Source organism: Carassius gibelio, chromosome A12 (genome assembly GCF_023724105.1).
Source record: "Carassius gibelio isolate Cgi1373 ecotype wild population from Czech Republic chromosome A12, carGib1.2-hapl.c, whole genome shotgun sequence".
Classification (NCBI taxonomy): Eukaryota; Metazoa; Chordata; class Actinopteri; order Cypriniformes; family Cyprinidae; genus Carassius; species Carassius gibelio.
Genome location: NC_068382.1, coordinates 23975362 through 23998265, shown reverse-complemented (window position 1 = coordinate 23998265; position 22904 = coordinate 23975362). Strand labels below are relative to the sequence as shown.

General features: G+C 34.0%; 1 protein-coding gene across 1 annotated transcript in view; it reads right to left on the bottom strand.

Annotated features, from left to right (window-relative positions):
* LOC128025510 (disintegrin and metalloproteinase domain-containing protein 12) overlaps positions 1 to 22904 on the bottom strand; it is an 80767-nt gene that overhangs the window by 32067 nt on the left and 25796 nt on the right. The window contains exons 4-6 of the mRNA XM_052611939.1: positions 5436 to 5514; positions 3076 to 3152; positions 326 to 512 (exon numbers count right to left, since the gene is read on the bottom strand). Coding sequence (XP_052467899.1) covers positions 326 to 512; positions 3076 to 3152; positions 5436 to 5514 — 343 coding nt within the window. The remainder of the gene's footprint in view (positions 1 to 325; positions 513 to 3075; positions 3153 to 5435; positions 5515 to 22904) is intronic.

Genomic DNA, 22904 nt, shown 5'->3' with positions numbered 1-22904 from the left:
TGAGATTCTGTAAGAGACGATCTGTCAGACTGAACTCAATGTCAACATTCAGACACAACAATCATTCCGGCCGTATAAAACACTTCAGTGCCCACAGCGAGAGACTGAATGTGTCCTTAAACAAAGAGTGATCTGTGACCCTCTGCATCAGAAGCTTCACTAAACACCCCACCTGTCTGTCATTGGTCAGCCAAGCATATAGTCCCGCCCCCAAACTCATGCTATTGGCTGAGTCAGTGACACTGTGTTTGGCTGGTTGAGAAATCAGCTTATATTACATTTATATTACACTATTGGATGATGTTTGAGGTTTTTTCGCGCTCACCCTCCTGCTGTGAGAGCTGAAGACGGCTCCAGTAGTGTTCCTCATCTCTGTAGGGTATGAAATGTTGTGACCGTGTCCGCAGGTTCCCTGGGTGACTTTAAGATGTTCTCCTCTGTACAGCCGGTGTGTGTTTCCCTCTTCCTCCGGCTCCAGGATATATACTTCATGTTCAAGTGAAATCAGTCCCCTGTTGAACAAGACAATGAACAGCTTGACATCTAGATTAGTTCATATTACCATTATGCAGTCATGTAAACAAAAGAATAAATGATTAGAAATAGCAATAAAATAGAACCTTCATGTATTATTTTACTGGGGAAGTGAGGAGTTAACTTGACATTAAAAAAAAAAAAATTCTGTCATATTTTCATAATTTGTCTGGAAAGTTACTTTTTTTAAAAGCAATAAACAAAATAATATTAAAATGGTCAAAATTACAATCTCTCACAATCTATGACTAGCAACTATTTCGACTTGCTAATCAGGAAGCAAATACAAAATTTTATTAATTATATTTATAACATTCATGCCGAACTACACATGTTCTATTATAATGTGACATGTAACTTTACCGTAATTTTTTCAAAAATGTTTTTTGTATATTTTTATAATTTTGCTAGACCATGAAACACAAATTTTAACAATAAACAAAATAAATATTATATATATTATATATCATTCATCCTTTTGTGGTCTAATGTCTGGACTACGCACATATTGCACTAAACATGAAAATAGTCTGCAATAAAAAAAAGTCTAACACAATCCATTTCTAAATGAGCATCTCCTGGAAATGTTGCTAATCAGAAAGTAAATATGGTGTTTTCAAGCTCTTAAGTTTGAAAGCATAGCAATTTTACCTCCTGCTATGAATTAAATTCGTAGCATTTCTGAACCGCATTTCCACTCTCATTATTGTGCTTGCAGATTTCATGGCCTCATATTAATTTAGAGACCATGTGAAATATTTGCACTTGTTTGAACAGCACTTTTCCCAAAATGTGTTTTCAAATGCTGAGATGCACTAATAAATTATGATTATTTGGAACAGCAGACACAGAAAAAGAGCGAGACAGAAGAAGCTTTCACAACATTAACACAAAACGGCGAGAGAAACTCTTCTCTGAGAGGAAGTGGTTTCTGTTTTCCCACAAAAAAAGACAGCGTGACTTTTTGGAAAGCAACTTAGTTCAACATCCAAGCCACTGTTGGTCAGCAGACGATCCCTTTTGTAGGATATTTGGCTATATAAATCTTCCCCCGAGCTCTAATATTACCACTCTGTGGTTCTTGGATCAGCATTTGCAAACCTTTCTCACACTTTCGAGTCGTACGCTGAATTTAAGTGACATTCTCCTCATCTGGGAAACGGCCAGAGCTTTGGGCTTTACCAGAAGTTTCAAAACTACATTCTCCACCGCATGAGATCCTCGTGGAAACCCTGGACGCTGCCAAACTAAAGCAGAAGCAATTTGTTTTGGCCGCTTCTGTTGGAGGAGACCTGTGCTGGGTCTGTGTCTGTCTGCCAGGTGGAGAGAGACAGGTTACTGCGCCACAAAAACTGAGTCAAGATGAAAGAAAGAGCTGAACGATAAGCGCATTACTCTGGGGACGCTTTATCAGTCAAAGATCCTGTATGCCAGGGCCACGCTTTTTCTGTGGTGCATGATCAGTTAATATAAAATATGATGGTGATGCTCTGACAGAAGCTATTATATGACAACCACTTTCCTCATTTAGAGCAGAATCGAATTTGATTCATAATTGATCAGCTTTGCAACATCAACACTGTTACTGAACACAGATCTGACTGTTTTCTGTTGAGTTTCTTTACAGCTGAATTGAGCTTGTTTCTTAATTTGATTAACTTTGCACTATTATTGAACTAAACTGAATCAACACTCAACTGTTGAAGTGAGTTTGCTTTATAATCGCTGCACACTGTTATTGAATTAAAATGAACCAACTTAATTAACCAGTAAAGTTAAAAATAATATTTTAAAATATAATTTTAAATATATTTCAAAATCTACAGAAAAATGGCCAAAAAATTAATTTGCTAAAAAAATATATATTTGGCTACTCTTTGGTTATTTTTGAAAGAATAAAATGGCCTATATATATATATATATATATATATATATATATATATATATATATATATATATATATATATATATACACATATATATATATATATATATATATGCATATACTGAATATTGCATTATAATTTATAATTATAATTTATATTTTAAAAAATATATTTCATTGAGCTTCACTGTTTATAACATATTTAGCATATATTTATGTCACAAAAATATATTTGTTGATGTAATTAGGACACTATTGGCATTCTAGAGCTGCTTTACCACTAACACTTGATTTTTGTTTTATAATTGAAGAACATTTCAACCTTAATACTGTCATTTTTATTGTATTGTATAGAGCGCTATAGAAGTAAATGTGACTTGACTAGCAGTGTTCCCGTGCGACATCACACTCCTCACATCTGAATGTCCCTTCTTGGGTAATGAATCAAACCTAAGCATGCTTTTTCATAATTAAAACATGAAGCGTATCGTGTCTCTTGAGGATGCTGAACTTCACACACCGTGATTAAAATGCCCTTTCCTCAGGCGCTTCCTGATGTGACTTTGGTCCCCGAGCTCAGTGCACCATGGGAAGGCGTTGAGATGAGGTTAACGTACAGATTGTCCCGTACAGAGCAGGTGTGGCCGCTAACTCACCTGAGTCCTGTGCAGGTGCTGAGGCTGACCTCTGACCCCGAGTGACCCTCCACCTCGCCATGATAGTAGCAGTGAATCTGGGACATGAAAGACAGGAAGTTCGGAGGTTACACCAGTACACAAATGTATTTTTAATGCAAATTCGGGACAAATTATCAAATTGACTGCTGATACTCATAAAACACTCATAATTCTTGCTGCTTTACATAAAATGTAATAACATTTTCTGTTGGCTAACACAATAGATTAAAAAAGAACAGTTTCTGTATTTTCATCATTCTGTATTTCTATTGTTCACATTTTATCATCAAATATCCCATTAACACTTTAAAGCCTGACATATGAAATTTTTTATCCACCACCTATTGTTTAATATATTGATAAATGAATGAATGAATAAATAAATGAACAAATAATCCTTCAACAAAGTCTATCCACTTCTGTTAACTTATTATTTAATATAATTCTAAATAAATAAATACAGAATACTGATAACAACATTAACTATTAGCAGTTTATTAAAAGTCTTGGTTGTTACTCTCTTAAGGCTTATTAAAGCTAAAGCTATCGAGTAAAAACAGATAGAAATGTCTATTTTTCTCACCCATATCGTTTTGATTCATATTTGCCAACTGAGATGTAAGCTATCTGTGATCTAAAGCTGAATTTGGATTTCACAAACTGCAGCAGAGCAATTGAGCAGCGAGTCCATGAGGTTTAACAAATAAAAACTTGTCTCACGATCTAAAATGAGTTTGACACTGTTGTTCTAATCGCTGTAGTATACTGTCGATTTAAGCAGTTCTCGGGTGTTGGGCAGCGTCCGAGTGGAGCTACAGGAGTCCATGAGCGAGTCCAAATGGGACTCAGAGGAGTTCTGCCTCAGGATGAAATAACGGCAGCACACACACAACCGTAAAACAGACATAATAAAAGGCGGAGGAGGTCTGGGAACACAGACACACTCCTCAAGTCTTTCTGGAACAGAACTCCTGTGAATGTATACACTCCATCTGGGCCCTGGATCCCATCAGATTTGCACAATTCATCCCGTTTACAGCAAAAACATTCTGTCCTGTTGCCTGGTGCACAATTGTTTGGATGCAGCAAATGCATTAATTAATGTAAAATTTGATCGGTGCTGTTAAATGCTGTATCATGCAGTGGTAGAAATGAGTCACACTCTGCATGGCTGATATATGCATGTGACTGCTTTACCTTTTTACACATAAAAATTATGAAATATAACAATGTGAATATACAAATCTGAATGCATCTGAGTCCCAGTCACTAGGTTTGATTGCCAGTTAATGCATGGACCTTCAATGCAATATATGTTAATTTGGATAAATGCATCTGCCAATTGAAAAATAATAACAACAACAACAATAATAAACATTTGATATACATTTAGTCATTTGATACTATATATATATATATATATATATATATGTGTGTGTGTGTGTGTGTGTGTGTGTGTGTGTGTGTGTGTGTATATATATATATATATATATATATATATATATATATATATACACGCATAGGCAGACTTTTGTATTCACATTAACTTAATTTGCATCAAAAGTATACATTTTAAATGCACAAATGAATGTAAAAATAAATAAATACCTCACTAGAATTTAGAATACTCTGACTTTGTCTATGTACCTCTTTTGAACAATCTCCCAAAACCTACACAAAACAACTTTGTCTTTATGTGTATCTGAGAAACATCAATTTCTGGACTCGGGTTGACAGAGCATCAGTCTTATTTTGTGTTCCAAAATCCCAAATCAGTTTATGAAGCCCAAACTCAGCACTGCTCCCTCTGATGACATCCAGGTCGAGGAGTGCTGATGTTTCTGGATGACCTGAACTCTCTTTTCCCATCCAAGCTGGAGAGCAGACTGAGGAAGACAGTGACCCAGAGGTGCTCTCCAGAGGTTTGCTCTTACTAGCCGTCAGACCTCAGTGTGTCTTTTACTCGAAATAGTCATCTGAGCTGCAATCTAAACACTTAAAACACACAGAGGTGCATCATGGGTGGTTTCTGCACTCCCGGTGGCCCTCGCTTGACCACCTCTTCTCTAAAGATTTTGACACAAGATCATCCAGATGTCGTGAGGGCGGAGATCAGTGATAAGATATTTTAAGGTGAGATCTTAACTGCAGGTTTGGTTTAGATAAAATAGAAGGTCTGAAATGAGCACATACAGGAAAGAAATATGGGCTTTGTATCATGAGTTTAAAATGTATGCTATGATATGTCTCAAACACACACACACACACACACACACACACACACACATATATACATACATATAGGAAGTGCACATTGTCAAATTTGCTTGTGATCTTACCATGCCATTCGTTGATGTGGTGACAGCACTTCCATCCTTCAGGTAATGTGTTTCTGTGTAGTGACTAGCAAACAGCCCTCTGCAACACAAATACACACAAAACTTTGTTACTTTCACTAGTTTATAAATATATATATACCTACTTAACTTAAAATTGTAATAGTTCCTTACTTCAGTGTGTTACAAACATAATTTGGTGTCTTTGGAAAGAAGACCCTTTGGGCTTTACCAACCAGATTTGATAATGCTCAAAAATATTAAAAGACACTTATAGACACTAAAGTGCCTTGAATTTTTTTTTACCACACTGAATTTTAGATAAAAAAATACATGAAACGAGTCCTGGAGCAATCTAGAAAAGTAATGGGTTGAAAGCCACAGGTTTCATGAGTTACTATTTCAAATCTGAAGAAGATATCATAAAAAAATGAGATTCCTGCAACCATTTTTCTGAGACTATGTCTAGACCCCCCCCCCCCCCAAAAAAAATAAATAAATAAATAAATAAAAAATATTATACTGTACTGAAGGCTTCTACAACTATTTTAGTCATTAAACATACCACTGCATATTTGTTTTAAATTATAAAACACTAGACAGAAACTTGGACATCATATAAGTGATTTATTTGAACACTAGAAAAATAACATAAGAATAATTTGAATAAGAAAAATAAAAAAAGATTTAACTTTGTATGCCAATTACAGAACATCCTGAGATTGCTAGAAATGCAGCAATTACAATGAATTACAATGCAAATAAGTGCTTATGTGCTAATGGCCACTTATACAGATGCTAATAACACAAATGCGCCATAAAGTCAATAATCCACTTCTCTATTCATACAGTATAGATGGCGTTCATCTATAGCCGTCAGAGATGTGAATACACAGCAATAGCGAGCTGATTTGGGCTGATTTGCACTCAAACAGATGGTAATCATGCAGATACATTCATATTCAACATAAAACACTCTCATATATATGAAAACTGTTGAAAAATAAAACAAATAAAGAAAAAGGCGATCGATCGAAGTTCTGCCTCCATCAGCTGACAGGAGCGTCAGAGCACGTCACGAGAGAGCGCTAGAAATCACTAAACACTTTCACTTGTTTTTTTGTTTTTTTTGTGGATCGTCTCATTCTGTGTGTGACACTGTACGCTATAAAACCTTGCTGTCACACAGAGCACTCTAGCAACAGCATAGCGACAGCGTAAAGCCACTGTATCTTAATGTGCAAAAACTCTTTATTTTCACTAAACAGTGATTTTCTAACACAAAATGAAGTCCTTCCAACTTTCACTCTGATATTAAGTCTCAATATGCAGCAAGAGACAGCTGATGTTCGTCTGTGATGATGCACTGATTCACATCACAGACCCCAGCAGGGAGTTTTACATCGTGCATCGTTTACAATCGTATTTAGCACGATCAGCTGCAAATGATCACGGATCAAACACAGGTGGCAGAGATCCCTCAGCCTGTAAAAACATGCCCTATTTCTCTCTCTTCCTCGTTTCCCTGCTGAGATAATATTCTGATCAGACCATTACCAACATCTGCACTCGATCGCTCCTCATGCAGCTGTGCTTCCTTAAGCAGAACCTGAACATGAACAACTCATGAATAGGATTACAGCACTGCTGAGTCAGAGAATAACAACCTCCCGTAAACACACACACACACACACAAACACACACACACACACATGCTTCTGACGGTAGAAAGTCTGGGTCACTTCACTCAGACCATGCTTCATCAAGAAAAGACCGTCTGATTGGCATGTTTAGGGTGGGTTCATCTGAAATTGATGACATTACACTAATTACAATAAAAATCTTTTCAGTTTGTGGTCTGCGTGTAATGTATATTGTAGAATAAAGTGTGGAATTAATTCTTCTTACTGCATACTGCACATGACATACTAGTTTTCAGCTTCCAGGAGAAACTTGTCCATCTTTCTCTCACCAAACTTCACCCTTTTTCCCTTGAACCTGTACTTTCTTAAATTGAATTAGATGATCTTAAAGTCCACAGTGGGGCTTCATGTGGAAAAATCAATGCAACCCTGCAGTGAATTTACAACAGAGAACAAACACTTTAAACCAAAAAGAGTTTTTGAGGTCTAAAGAAAATCTCATAGAGTTACGTCTGAACTAAAAGTATTAATTATTATCAAAAAACGGATTCAGATAACAATTATGAACTTTAGTTTAAGGAATAAATAAAGGAATCAGCGTTTGTGTTTCACAGCATGCATTCATAAATTTTTTAAGCGAATAATGGGATGTGAATATGTGATTTTTAAAGGAGGTACAGAAACTCCATGACTCATTAATTCTGTAGCCCGACCTCTCGTCCCTTTCCATTTATTTATAATGGCCGGCTGTTTAATTGGTCCCACCTCGCACTGTTTCACTATGTTTCACACAGTAAATGTGATTAACAACACATGTAACTGCAAACAGCATTCGGCAGGGGCTTAGTAGTGTCTTAAAACCCAGGAAGAGACAAGATGTCTTAAAATCTGCCGCTCGATCACAGACGTACTGACAGATGAAGCTCTTGTAATCACACATGCAGCAAAAGCAGACTTACATGCAACTTTTAAATCAAAAGAAGCAGAAAATCAAAGTCTGAACTACAGTTTGAGGTCCGAACCACTTCCAGAATGATTCTCAAAGGTGTATTTGTAGGCACATGGTTGATTTAGCAGGTTCAACTCAACCTATGCTTTATCGTCTACAGACAATGTGGATGGAGCTCTATTTTGGGTTTGGGTTTAGAAACTAAACTGCATAGGGTTCACATTCCTCTGGAACAATTAAGTACCATGACTTTTCTAGGACTCTTACTGTAATCTTTTACAGACCAAAAGTTTGGAAATATTACTATTTTTAAAGCTTCTTCTGCTCATCAAGCCTGCATTTATTTGATCAAAAATACAGAAAAAACAGTAATATTGTGAAATATTATTACAACTTAAAATAATAGTTTTCTATTTGAATATACTTAAAAAAAAAAAAAAAATATTCCTGTGATGCAAAGCTGAATTTTCAGCATCATTCCTCCAGCTTCAGTGTCACATGTAACATCAGTCGATCACATGATCATTTAGAAATCATTCTAATATTCTGATTTATTAAGAGTGTTGGAAACAGTTCTGCTGTCTGATATATTTGATGAAGAAAAGGTTAAAAAGAACTGCATTTATTCATGATAAAATTCTAATATATATCACTTTTTATCAATTTAACACATCCAATAAAAGTATTAATTTTATTTAAAAAGAAGAAAGAAAAAAAAATGCAGCTTTGCATCACAGAAATAAATGATAATTTAAAGCATAATACATTTAAAAACAATTATTTTAAATTGTAATAATATATCACAATATTACATTTTTTTCTGTATTTTTGATCAAATAAATTCAGGCTTGATGAGCAGAAGAAACTTCTTTCAAAAACTTTAAAAACAGTAATGTTTTGACCAAACTTTTGGTCTGTACAGTATATAGTTAATTTAATTTTAACCAAAAGTAACTAGAAAAAATATACTATATAAATTGCATGACCTTTTAAGTCTTTTACAGGCCTTAAAAACCAAAAATTAACATTTTGAATGACTGTGGGAACTCTGTTTATAACTATCAAAATCAGCAGTGCATTTCCACTGAAAGCATCATCTAATGCCTTCCAGAAACTACTAAACTAAACTTCTTTTCTACTGAATCAGTCATTAATAACGTATAACCATTAAACTGAAGAAGCCGATGAAGACCATGTGTGCGTCCTTCATTTGTGGCAGATTTATTCATTTAGCAGATGCATTTATTCAAATCAGCTTATAAAGGAGTACAAATACAAACACATTAATCATGAGGAAACTGTGGGAAAAACGTCCAAAAGAAACATCCAAATCAGCAAGACAAATACTAAATGAATTCTGCATTTACAAATGGAAAATACATTTTCTGTCATTATATATTCACGCTTGAGGAATATAGTAAATGAGTCATATGGCCCACTCACGTTTCTTTTTTTTTTTACCTTTCTGAACATTACATTACATGTTGGGTGAAGTTAAACCACTACATAACATCTCACCATTACCATCCCAAATCCTCATTACATCTCATTAGCTCGTCCATTACCAAGAAACTGGCTAAAATAGAGCTTACGATTACAAACAACTATAAATATTTCCTCACTGACACAGTATTACAATGTTTCTCTGACCATTTTCTAATTTATTTTTCAATTATTCACACGAGAAGAGACCAAACAGAGCAAAAGATTAGCAATACTTTGTATGAAGGAGAAAAAAGATAAATAATTCTATCGTTCATGCTGTGGAAAGATGATTGCAGCAAAGCCACAAGCAGAAAAAAAAACCCTAATCAAATCATCAGTCACTAGGGGAAAAAAGACACCGCAGGGTGCTGTTCTTTCCCCATGTCACTTAATGCGTTGTGTTCTTGCAGGATAGAAAACTAGAAAGGGACACGGCAAGGGTGGACAGAGGAAAAACAACAGCACAGGTTCTTTTAAAGGAATAGTTCAGCCTAATGTGAAAATTAGGCATAATTAGGTCCTAATTTACTCACCCTCACGTTATTAAAAAAATACAACAACCCCTCAGAATCAACCAGAGGACGAGAAACACACCATAAAAGCATTACAAAAGCAGTCCGCACAATGTGTTATATTCCTAGTCTTAAATCACTTTAAGACAACATTATGTGATGAACTGAAAAGCACATCTTTATTCACTGATAATCTTAAAGCTTGGAATGTTTTGCCTGAATTCATGTCCAATGACTTTTTTTTTTGTGTGCATCATTTTTTTATAATAATACGATATATTTAAATAATAATAATTATTATTATTTAAATAATAAATGGTAATTTATAAATTATTTAATTAATAAAAACTAAAAATTATATTATAATTTGTGTTATTATGCAATAATTATTATAAAATAATATTATAATGTATTTAACTTAATTATATAAAATATGTTCTATTACTGTATTTAATGTTTTCATTAATAAAAATCAATTACATTTTCATAAAAAAATTCTAAAGTATTTAATGATTTCTTTTTAAATAATTACAATTAAAAATTATTTAAATTACAAATATGTAATACTTTTCACTTAAATTACATTTACATAAATAATTATTTGTATAAAAATGTTAAATATGCATTTAAATGATTTTTCATTTATATATATATATATATATATATATATATATATATATATATACATATATATATATATATATACATATATTTGAATATAAATATATTAAGTTACACCTAAGTTACTTCAGAAGACTTGTAATACTGAACATGAGAGTGTGTTTGTCTTTGAACTAAAGATCTGTTCACAATTCATGTTTAAAAGAAACTGGAGCTGTGTAAAGATGCTTAAAGAAAATATTCTCCTTTTGTGTTCTGCATAAAAAGAAAACAGCATGAAATATCAGTTGGGAACAACATGAGGATGAATCATCCCAGAATCAATGATTTCTTTAACACTGCAGCTCTGCCAGCTTTAAATGAAGAGCAAACACACTGGAACACGTGAGCCTGTTTTATTTTCATGGTGAGGTAAGACACATCCAGGCAGGAGTCCAGCCCTTCACTAGAGAAAGAAGGATAGACAAAAGAGAGGAACGAATGACAAGGGGGGCTGGACCAAATTATTTTCCAGGCCTTGGCTGACTAAATGTGAATTCAGCTGGAAGTAACTTGTGCCCATCTTGTCAAGGACAAAGCACAGTTTTCTCATGCTTCTTGGGAGAAATCAGGTCACGGCTCTCCTCTCACGCAGAAATTAGTTCCTCTTTATCATCCTGCACATCTGGTTGTCCTCTTATCTGATAATTGGAAGATGGATTAGTAATGCAGAGTCTGTATTAAAGACCTCCATTTAGCGTTCTCCATAGATAATACCTCAAATCATGCGGCCATTGAGGAAAGGTGTGCTGGTACTTTTATAAGCAGTTAGACTTGTGCCAGGTGAAAGATAAAAGAGATGATAAAAATCCCAGAGATTTACATCTAGAGAACAGAATATCCTAAAGCCCTAAGGCTTTTGGATTTGGGCTAATAAGAAAGTGCACACACACCTCAAAGCAATGAGGTAAAAGCTACTCTGAAATGAGTGAGCGTCTGCATAACAATGTCCTGGAAACCACCTAAAACTGTGAGCAGATGCATAAGCACAGGTGAGAAGCACATACTGTACATTTTATTCAGAAAATATAAAAAATGTAGTGACATGAATCAAATACCTTCAAAGTCCACTGAGGTCATTTCATCTCCTGTATCAAACATCTGCTCTGGAACTAATGGAAAATCATCAGCCAATGGACCATAAAATAGAAACCAGCACTCATACCAAAACCAGAATTTACATGGAAAATCAATTATTCAAAGTTAAATATTCTTCTGTCTGGACCCTGAGACTCAATACACTGCCAACATCATTTCAGCAATTATAGAAAATCTATTTTAAGAATTTATAAGCTTTAAAAGAATGTTCTGGGCTCAGTACATGTCAAACACCAGAGACATCAATTCAGAAAATAGAAAACTGATGTTACAGCATCAGAAACCAGAGCACACTTTCAGCTCAAAGAGATAGTGCACCCAAAATGGAAATATTCTGCCATCATTGACTCACCCTCATGTCGTCCCAAACCTGTAACAATGTTACCAAAAGTAAAGTCTCCCGTTAACTGTTTGCTTACCAACATTCTTCAGAATATCTTCTTTTGTGTTCTATTGTGTAAATTATGATTTTTGCTATTTTCTAAATTATTCGAACTCTTTTCCCGCCATTAACAGAATTTTCCACCAGTTATGAAACAACGTTTCCCGCCACTGACTGAAATTTCTGGCTTTCCATGTTTTAACTGATATACAGTAGGAGGTGTGGTTAAACACCTTCTGAATGAGTATTGGACATCTGGATTAAAAAATGGTGAAGAAGAAGCAGGAACAAGCAATCGATGTTAGCGGATGCATATGAAAATAACTCCGTTATTAAAACTTGAACACTGTAAATCAAAACTGCCTATCGCTTCTGAAAGAAATGTCGATGCATGGAAACTTTGGAGGTGATGATGGAAGCGATATACTCCATCTATGCTCTATTTATCATTTTCTCAGCTTTTTGTTCAAAATGTTGTTTTTATTTAATTTGTGCACATTTAAGTGTTGATAAAAAAAGCATGCATGAAGCTAGAACAAAAGCTAAAAAAAGAGACTCTGTTTTTTAACATTTTGCATGTTCAGATATTCATGCAACATAATAATCTGGGGCAAAGAAAATTTTGCGGAAATGTTGAAAAATGCTGGCGGTGGCTGGCAACTTTTTACAAAATGCACTGAGGGAGAAAGAGTTAATAAAGTAGATTTTTTTTAGCAGTGTGAGTGCTCAATCTCAGTTTCATGACAAGGTCAGAACCTAGTATCTAATTTCTAAATGTTCCTGGTTTGATGGGAGAACTGTTGACTAGGAATGCAATAATCCATGGAAATATTCCGAGGCTGATGTAATGACATCCTATGGCAAGTCTGCGGCCAGCTCTTAAGCTTTAGCTAACGAGGAGCATTACACCCTCGGACCGGACGAAGGGCCGCTTGCCTCATCGCAGGATTAACTATTCCAACATGAGCTGGACGCAGAAGAACACCTGAGGACCAGAAAACTGCTCAACTGTGACAGAACAGTCAAGAGGTCAGGGGTCAAGATGTCACACGAGTTATTTCAACATCAAGAGTGGGGTAACATTTTAAAATTGCTGGAAAATGAGCAGCAAAGGTCTTGGAGAATTGAAGAGCTATTTAGGAAGAATGACTGGAAAATAAACACAAAGACTCAAAGCAACAGCCGTCAACTAGAAGTTAAAGAATCATCGACTTCTGAAACAAAACACACTGACTTTAATTAAAACAATCACAAGGAAGAAAATATTACAGCTATAAAAATCAGACTTATTATCTGTATATTTTTCCATTTCTATATTGTCTTGTTTTTGCAGGTTGCATTTCAGATGTAAATTGTATTTTTTTATATAATTTCAGTGATGTACAAATGCATCATTCATAAACACATTTTAAATGCACCCATAGGAAATGCATTGCTTAAGCACTGATTTAAGCACATGATTTGTCCATATCTCAAACTTAATTACTCTAAGAGAAACAAAAACGGTTTAATTATTGACATACAATAAGAGTACAGAGTTAGAAAATCATTTAATCTGAGCAAACTGTGACTGTAAAACTCTATTCAAGATTACTGGTAACGTTTCTCACAAGAAACATCTGAAAAAAAACTCAGCTAACAAAAATTTTCCAAGAACCTTTTGCTAATATTCCCATTATGTTATGAAAACTTTATTCTTGAATGTCAGTTTCAAAATGCAGTTTTTAAAATACATTTTTTATTGGTTATGCGTTAACGTTAAGGAAACATTTAATTTGTATTTTTTTGCAAACATTATAGGATTGTTACTTCTGAATGTTATCTGAACATTCTGAAACAAGCGGTTACATTTAAAAAATGTCTGATGAATGTACAACTACAATGATTCAGAAAACAGGTTCCATGAATGATGTATAAATAATGTTTTTGCACTAATGTTTTGAAAGCATTATTAAAAACCAAATAACTTTGTATGAATGTTATATTAAAATTTTCTCTCTGAAAAACCTTGCCATAATGTCCTGAGAACGTTCCCTGATAGCTGGGAAGTCTTAATTTAATGTCATTGCTTTATATTCTGGATGATGTAATTTCAAATATGATATTAATCAATTATGTATTTCTCCATTTGCAGTCATTGTACTGCCAAACAGAACAAATAAACTTCAGCATGAAAACATCTCTTCATGAAACCCACAACAATAAGAACATACAAAATGCAAACTCTCCTCTGAAGTGCATCCATTCATGCGGGATATTCAGGCACATCTGGCTGCATTAACACATCTGTCGTCGCGCACACAAACATAGTGAAGATGGGCGTGCATGTTTCCCTAAATCACAGTTGTTTTCATCTGCGATATCATCTTTGCCACACGCACTCTTGGGGAGGTCAGGAAAAAATAAAAGCAGAAATAAAAGGCTAGTGTGTGTGTTTAATGTCTCTGGTAAATGATCTCAGAGTAACATGTTAATAATCAAAAATAACAAATCAAACATTTCTTGCGCACATGCAAATATATCGGGATTAATTTGCTAACACTTGAAATTCATTTCAGCAGGGGATTTGCTTCTCTGACACTTGCGCAATGAACATCACATAAAATGGAAATCAAAAAGCCTTTTTAATGAGTCCAACTTTCATTTTTTGGTGGTGCGAGAGCTTATGAAGTCACAGCCAAAGGTACTGAATTAGCCTGAACGTCAAGCCAAGGAACGTTTAAACCCCTGTGATGCATGTTATCACCTCAGTCCCAATCCAGATCCTGGAAGATCTTTCATCTGCTTCTTGTATTTTAAAACTATTGTTGTTCTCCCTTCGGGGCTCTGTGTGTTCATTACATCTGTTTGACAGAGCATTTGGATGGTCTACATTTCAAACGGCCTCACATATGCTAAAAGTAGCAAGAATATGATACATGAAAATAATCCTGCTCCGTGAGCCAGTCACAAGTATCTGGGAATACTTTATTTACTGATCCATTTGAAGAGCATACAAGACACGCCAGTATTGTCACAACTGCTCATCTGGTGTCTAATAAATACAGAATAAAAAAATTGATATCTATTTTTCTAAGTGGTAAATAACACAAAGATTACTGTATGTTTTACAGAAAAATATTTCAGTCTTTTTACTTCAAACTATAATTTTTAATACAATGAGTCATTTGCCAATTCTCTGTCATTTTATGATAAATTAACTAGCAATTTCTGAGTGAAAATTATTTTTCTACACCCATTTTTTATAATTTTGACTAAAAAGATATATATAAAAAAATCTAATAAATTAAATGAAATTATATATATATAAAATGAAGATATAATAAATATTTATATTATTTTATTGTTATATTTTAATATATAATATATCCTTATATTAAATAATGATACAATAATACTAATAATTGTAAAACTGTATATAAAATATAACTAACTTTTATGTTATGTTGTGTACATTTTTCGGAATAGAGATTTATACATTATCTGAAAGTTGAATAAATAAGCTTTCATCCATTGATGTATGGTTTGTTATAAATATCAGACAATATTTGAAAATCTGGAATCTGACTGTGCAAGAAAATCTAAATATTGAGAAAATCGCCTTTGAAGTTGTCCAAATGAATTCTTAGCAATGCATATTATAAATCAAAAATTAAGTTTTGATATATTTATGGTAGGAAATTTACAAAATATCTTCATGGATGTTATGTTATGTTATGTTATGTTATGTTCATTAAATATGTTGAATCAAAATTTCATGTTTAATTCACTTGTGTCACTTGCTGATTCTCTGAAATTGTTTTTTCAATTTGCTAGCATTTTCTAAGTAAAATTTGTTTCCTGGAAATTGTTTTCTTGATTCCTGGAAACCCCTTTAGAGCGCTGTCTAAACAAGACCTTCGCTTCAGCTGGAAAAATAGTGTTTTGTCCTCATAATTCACCAGAAGCCAAATGAACAATGCATCGTGTCCGGAAGCACTCGAGTGTCCTTCACTCCGGCCCTCAAACTAAATTTCATTTGCACTCAAGGAGTCTGTGTTTGTGTCTAAATTACAAATCTTTCTATAAATGCAAACACGTATTAATCACAGCATCTTTATTCATGAAAAAACACTACACTGGGAATAATGACTTCAAACCTTCAGCCTCATTACTCTTCTGATGCAGCAAATGCAGCATGCATAAGAGAATGATCTCTAAATAAAAGTATTAATAAAACACCCATGTGACTATATATATATATATATATATATATATATATATATATATATATATATATATATATAAATATTCATAGTATTTTATTACTATATTATGTTATGCTAAATAAATATATAATTAAATTCATAGAACAGTACTGAACTAATTACCTTACATATTAGATTATATACAAATACATAATAATAATACCTCTTAAAGCTTCCATAAAACACACACACATTGTATTTTACTCAAATGCAAAATCATTCTTAAATACCAACAGTACATCATCTCTCCACCTCTACATTTAGATCTATTTAATTTCCTTTCTCAGCTCCACACATCCAGCACTTCCTGCAGCTCGAGTCTCTGTAGTTCAGCTTTCATCGGCGTCCCTGTAGGGAACGCTCACAGTTATCCGTCTGAAGCCAAACCTCGGACTCGTGCTCAACACCACACGGCTGAACATCTGCTTTCTGCATGAGCACAAGGGAAAGGCTCCCACAATTCCCTGCTCCTCTTTTATTGTGCTTTAAAGAGCACGAGCGGTGGAAACGCTTCTCGAGAGCAACACGCCGGCTCAAACCGAATCCCCTGAAATTAGCCAACAAAAGGAAAATCACTAAAGCAGGATTGGATTTCCTCAGCAGATCTTCAGGACTCAGGGGTGAACACTGGTCAGATGAGGCGGATGCAAGAGGTTTTGTTTGCTTGGTGTTTTCTTGTAAAGTGCACAGGATAAACCCCTCCAGACCGGTCCAAGACAGACTGTCTCTTTCAAACACTTATTCAGCACAGGCTGTCAGACCGACTGGCCACTTCGCCAAGGTCAAAGGTCAAGAGTCTCTGCTGAGCAACAGGATGCTCGGACTGAGGTCAAGCTGAGTGTCAGAGCGAAGACAGGATGTGGGATGAGCAAGTGAGGAAAACAACAACACACTCAAACACCTCCACAAATACAGCTAAAGACACAAACAAATAAAAACAGGCAGATATAATTGAAATATTTCTTTGTGGTAGACGGAACATGAAACATTTATGAATTTAGCAGCCATTTACATTCATGCATTTATTCAAAGTGATTTAAAAAGAGGAACAAAAGCAATCCATCAAAGAGTGACAGTATTAGTAAAATACAATGCCAGGTTTATTAGAACTTTGCTGTATATTTTAAACAATAATTCACCACCAAATAAATAAATAAATAAATAAAATTGCCATCTTATTTATTTTAACATAACTAATCATTTTTATTTTATTTTATATCCTTGGTTCAATGGGCTTTTTTTTTTCTCAGTATGCAAAAATATTTAAATTTAGTAATGTATTTATTATAACATTTATAATTTTTTAAATAAAATGTTTAATTGTAATACAAATATAATAATACTAATAAATGCATGATATAGTAATGTATATTAATGTTATTTTAAATTAGTATTTATTTTACTAATAAATAATGAGGCTATTTTCTGGCCTGGTGTGACAGATTGTAGACCCGGAAGTAAACAGCCACTGCAGAGTCGGTGGGCGGAGCTAAACAGGCAGTAAAGTATAATCGGTGGGCGGGGCTAAACAGGCAGTAATGTATAATCGGTGGGCGGGGCTAAACAGGCAGTAATTTATAATTGGTGGGCGGGGCTAACAAGTAGGGATGCTAAAAGCAGGCGTAGATTTTCTTCAGCAGAGGCAGGGTTTACCAACACTATTACATCATAAAGTGTCACAATCTGTCAACCCTTTAAAAATAATACAACATCTAATTTCATTAGCAGTAAGAGCAATTCCTGGGCAGTGGTTTTTCTGAATTCCCTCACTCACACCAAATTTGTGCAGATCACTAGGCTTTGAAACAGAGCTAATATTTTTGTCTATTACACTGATGACTCATTATACGGAACAATGTACATGGATCCAATTCAACTCCAAAAATCCATCTTTTGATTCGACTGGTTCATGCGTCCACCTTATAAGGACAAAGAACTCGAGCTGGTCGGTAAAACATGAAGTCACTGTACAGAACATAAATATGGAGAAATGGTAATAAAAACTGTATAACGGCCAACTGACATGAGTAATGCCTGAATGCCATTCTATGCATGTAATTTAATGCTTTTAAAATGAAATCTATTATCAAAAGAACAATTCTTCACATCTGTAATTCTGCCAGCATATTTAGTACTAAATAAAAGAAGAAAATGCAACTAAGAGGCACGCACACCACATCAATTAACCCAGTTTGCAACAACTCCAGCTGTTCCTTTTATGCACAAGTGAAATAGTGAAATAGTAAAATTACTACAAATCCTTCAAATTAATAAAGTACATTGTGCACTATATTTAGTTTCTTTAGAGAATAGATAGATAGACAGACAGACAGACACAGATAGATAGATAGATAGATAGATAGATAGATAGATGATTATATATATATATATATATATATATATATATATATATATATAAAATTTAATATTTAATAATTTAATATATATATATATATATATATATATATATACACACACACACACACACATATATACATACATACATACATATATATATATATATATATATATATATATATATATATATATATATATATATATATATATATATATATATATAATAAATTATTCTTAATACATAAACAACATTATTAATTTTACATAAACATAATTAACATAATGCATTAATAATAATTTTAAATAAAGAAGATTATATATTTAGTAAGTGTATATTTATAAAAAATATAATTATAATTACAATAACTATATATATATATATATAATGTTTAATACATAATGTTTTAATTATTATTAATATATAAATGTTATTAATATTACATAAACATAATGATCATAATGTATATATAATAATATTTAAATACTAATATTACATGAATATTTTTATATCATTAGTACTATGTAAACATTACATCCATATACATATAAAACATAAATCCATTACAACATTTATAATATTTGTGTATTAATAATGATTTGATACCCACAATTATATATTTTTTCCACATCTCTGAAAACCTGAAAGTTTTCCCTTACGTTACTTCATTACAGGCAAGTGATCTGATTGTGGTAATAAAGTCTTTTGTACCGTTACCACTGCTAGCCGATGATACAGTCCATGACTCCAGCTCTTTATTAGTGCAGATGAGTCTGGAAAAACAAGATCTTCAAGTGCTGAGTCTCATAACAGTGTTTCAGACGGTCTAATCAAGAGCTCCAGTTATCTACAGCTCACAGCGGTCATTATCGCAGGGAACCGGCTCCTTGACATTACAAATTAATTAGAGGGGAAACGCAGAAAACATCTCACAAACTCTCAGGAGGAGGTGTGTTTGTCGCAGTCTTCGGTCTCTTTAAGCATCATTTTCTTGTCTTTTGTATGAATGTCTTACAAACACACTCTCTCCCTCATTCTCTATTACACATCGAGCCTGATTGTGCTGCTCTCTCATCTTTCCAGCTCTGCACTTGCTTTTTCTGAGTTTTTTCGAGTGCCAAATGCTTTTATCCGTGCCCGATTCGGTCAGAAAGTCATATTGCAGTTTTAGTTGTGACATGATTCGCATGATGCTGCTGCTCAGATATCAAGGCTAATGTCTCACTGAAACATCAGCTATTATAACAATGAGTGAAAACTGCGTATTCACGCTTGATTTCTTTAAATGAACCAAACTCACACTTTTTAAACTTAAAAGTCGAATCAGGTCTCTTTTGTGTAACGGTCTCAGTTGACTGTTATTTAACACAGATATTTTTTGGATCCAGGTCAACATGAATCAGGGCCTGTCCGCTCTTCTCCTCTTCTCTCTGTTCATCACATTACAGCTCCAGTTATGTTGAAACTCTTTTCCAGATGAGTCCGCTTGTCTCTGTGGACGTGCTGCTATAAGCATCTTTCAGTATGTGCATTTGAGTGTGTTTGTGAGATTATAATAGAAATGGCATTGCTAGATTAAAGTCATAGTCTGTATTTAACCTCATGTTCTTCCAAACCTGTATGATTTATTTTAAATGTGTGTTGTTACTGCTTTTTCTAATAAAATTACATCATTTACTGAGCAGAGATATTCGGTCTCAAAAAAATAAAAATAATAATAATAATTTAAAGAGCCACACAGATGGGAAATCAAAAATTACCTGTATTACAGTGTATGATGTAGCTGTCCATCAGTGTAAACAATGTGCAAAATAATTTAACCAAAAAGTACACAATTTATAAAGTTATTGGCTTCTAAAGTAAGGAGTCGACTCTGAATCGCTGAAACGAGTCGTTATAGATTTCAAATCTTTTGCCCATCTCTATGTACGTCACTAGGAACACTATGCATAATAATCTCCGCCTACCGTCTTGAGAGAAACGAACTCTGACCTGCCCCACCACCCCCACACCCCCCACCCCCCCCACACACACACATACACAGACGCTCTGTTTGGTGTGAGAGCATCATGTCGAGGAAACAGGGTGTTTTTAATTGTAAAGGCAAGTTTGTTTTATTTTCACTGCCAAAGAATGAAGATCAGAAGAACCAGTGGCTAAAATTAATTTTCACCACAATAACAGAGCAGTACAACAAATCCCTTTTGTTGTGTTCACAACATTTCACTGATGACTGCTTTTCTAATCTCGGTGAGTACAGCGGGATTTTCAAAGTGTTTGGCCATAAAAGAGGGTTCATTACCCACTTTATTTAGAGCAACGAGCATCTCCGAATCACAACGCGAAGTATGATTATGAAGTTATGTGTTTGTTTTCTCCCGAGCGTCTTATCAGTATGTGTGCTGTCTGCAGCCTTTCTCTGCGCCGATCGTCATGTACAAACACGTCATTAAAATGAAGTGTAACTCCGTGAATACTCAATGAAGAGACATGAGAGAGATATCTATAGAAAGCTTGACATGTCTACTTTAAAACTAAACAAGTGCTGCCGAAAACAGATATTCTGTGATAAAGTAATCCATATGAAAACAACGCGATGTCTGTTTTTCATGTCTCCCTTCATTATATCTAATGTGCGCCCCCCTTCCCCCCCCCCCCCCCGCGTTGAAAGCGCTATTCGGATTCAAACTGAAGCGCACGGCTTGAACAGCTTCGCACGAACCGTTTGGGGATCTATGAGAATTGAGGTAATTTTAAAATGATATTTTGACAAAATGACAATGTTTTTTAACCTTGGATGGATTTAAACCTAATGTACAGGACTTATAAACAGTGATAGGAAGCTTAGAATTTTCATCTTATTGGCTCTTTAAGTAGTCGATGTGACAAAGTATTTTGAAGAGATATGATTTGTATGAGAAACAGGTCATTGTTATTTAATGAATATTTAAAAGAATAATAATAATGAAAGACCTTCATCTAGGGTCAGATATAAAATATTTTAGTTTTTATCATATATATATATATATATATATATATATAGATATTAATTATTATTCAAAACTATATATATATATATATATATATATATATATATATATATATATATATATATATATATATATATACCTGTACATATACATATAATATAATGTAAAAAATTATATTGCAACAATTTTGCACTTTGAGAAATCGCAATAAAACAACAAAAAGAACTAATTATGAAACAAAATTCCTAATACAGTAAAAATTTTCAAACCTATTCCAGTGATTGTTTTGTATAGTAAAAATTTTATTGAATTACTAAATATATATTTTTAAATATAATTTTGGTATGGTGTTTGGTTGCCACTTGAAAAATCACATAAAAACTGTACCCTACCGAAAAATTCAGTTGAGAACCACCGGCCAGTGTTTCCACACTTTCCAGGAGTCTGTGTTAATCATCCGCTCGGGTTTATCGCTTCATGATAATGTGAGAAGGTGTGGAGAGACCTTGTTTTCCTGTCTGGCACATGGAAGGGTCATGCCTCTGATAATAACACGTCTCTAGCGCTCTTCCACCCCTCTGTCTCACTCTCACACGCTATGGGAACAGTCCAAAAATCACTTCCGCTAATCCTGAGCATAGCAGGCTTTGGTTTTGCTTAAAAAATATATGTTACAGGTCCAATAAAGATTGCAACATGACTATTTAGAAAAATAATGCATTAAATCACCTGCATACTAATATACCAACATACTGACCATCCCGATGCACACAACCGCAGAAACTACAGCAGTGATGCCACCCCACTGTTTGCCAAATTATACTTCTGTATTTGACTGGGCAGAAGAATAATGCACTTTGTTCTGACTGTGAAGAGAAAAAAAAGAACCAATTTTACCTCCATTTCCACTTCAGGGTTATTCACAGAAATTAAATTTACTCGTACAACTTAATTAGGGGCTTTGATTAAAATCAAGAAGATTAAATTGAATTCATGTTCTTATATAAATGAACAAAGACCATTTAATTCAGCTTCATGTCTTGTTACTTGTGTGCCAAACACACACACACAAAAATGTTTTGAAGATTTGCCGGTAGCCATTGACCTGCATAGTATTGTTTCCCTACAGTGGAAGTCATGGGCTACCGGC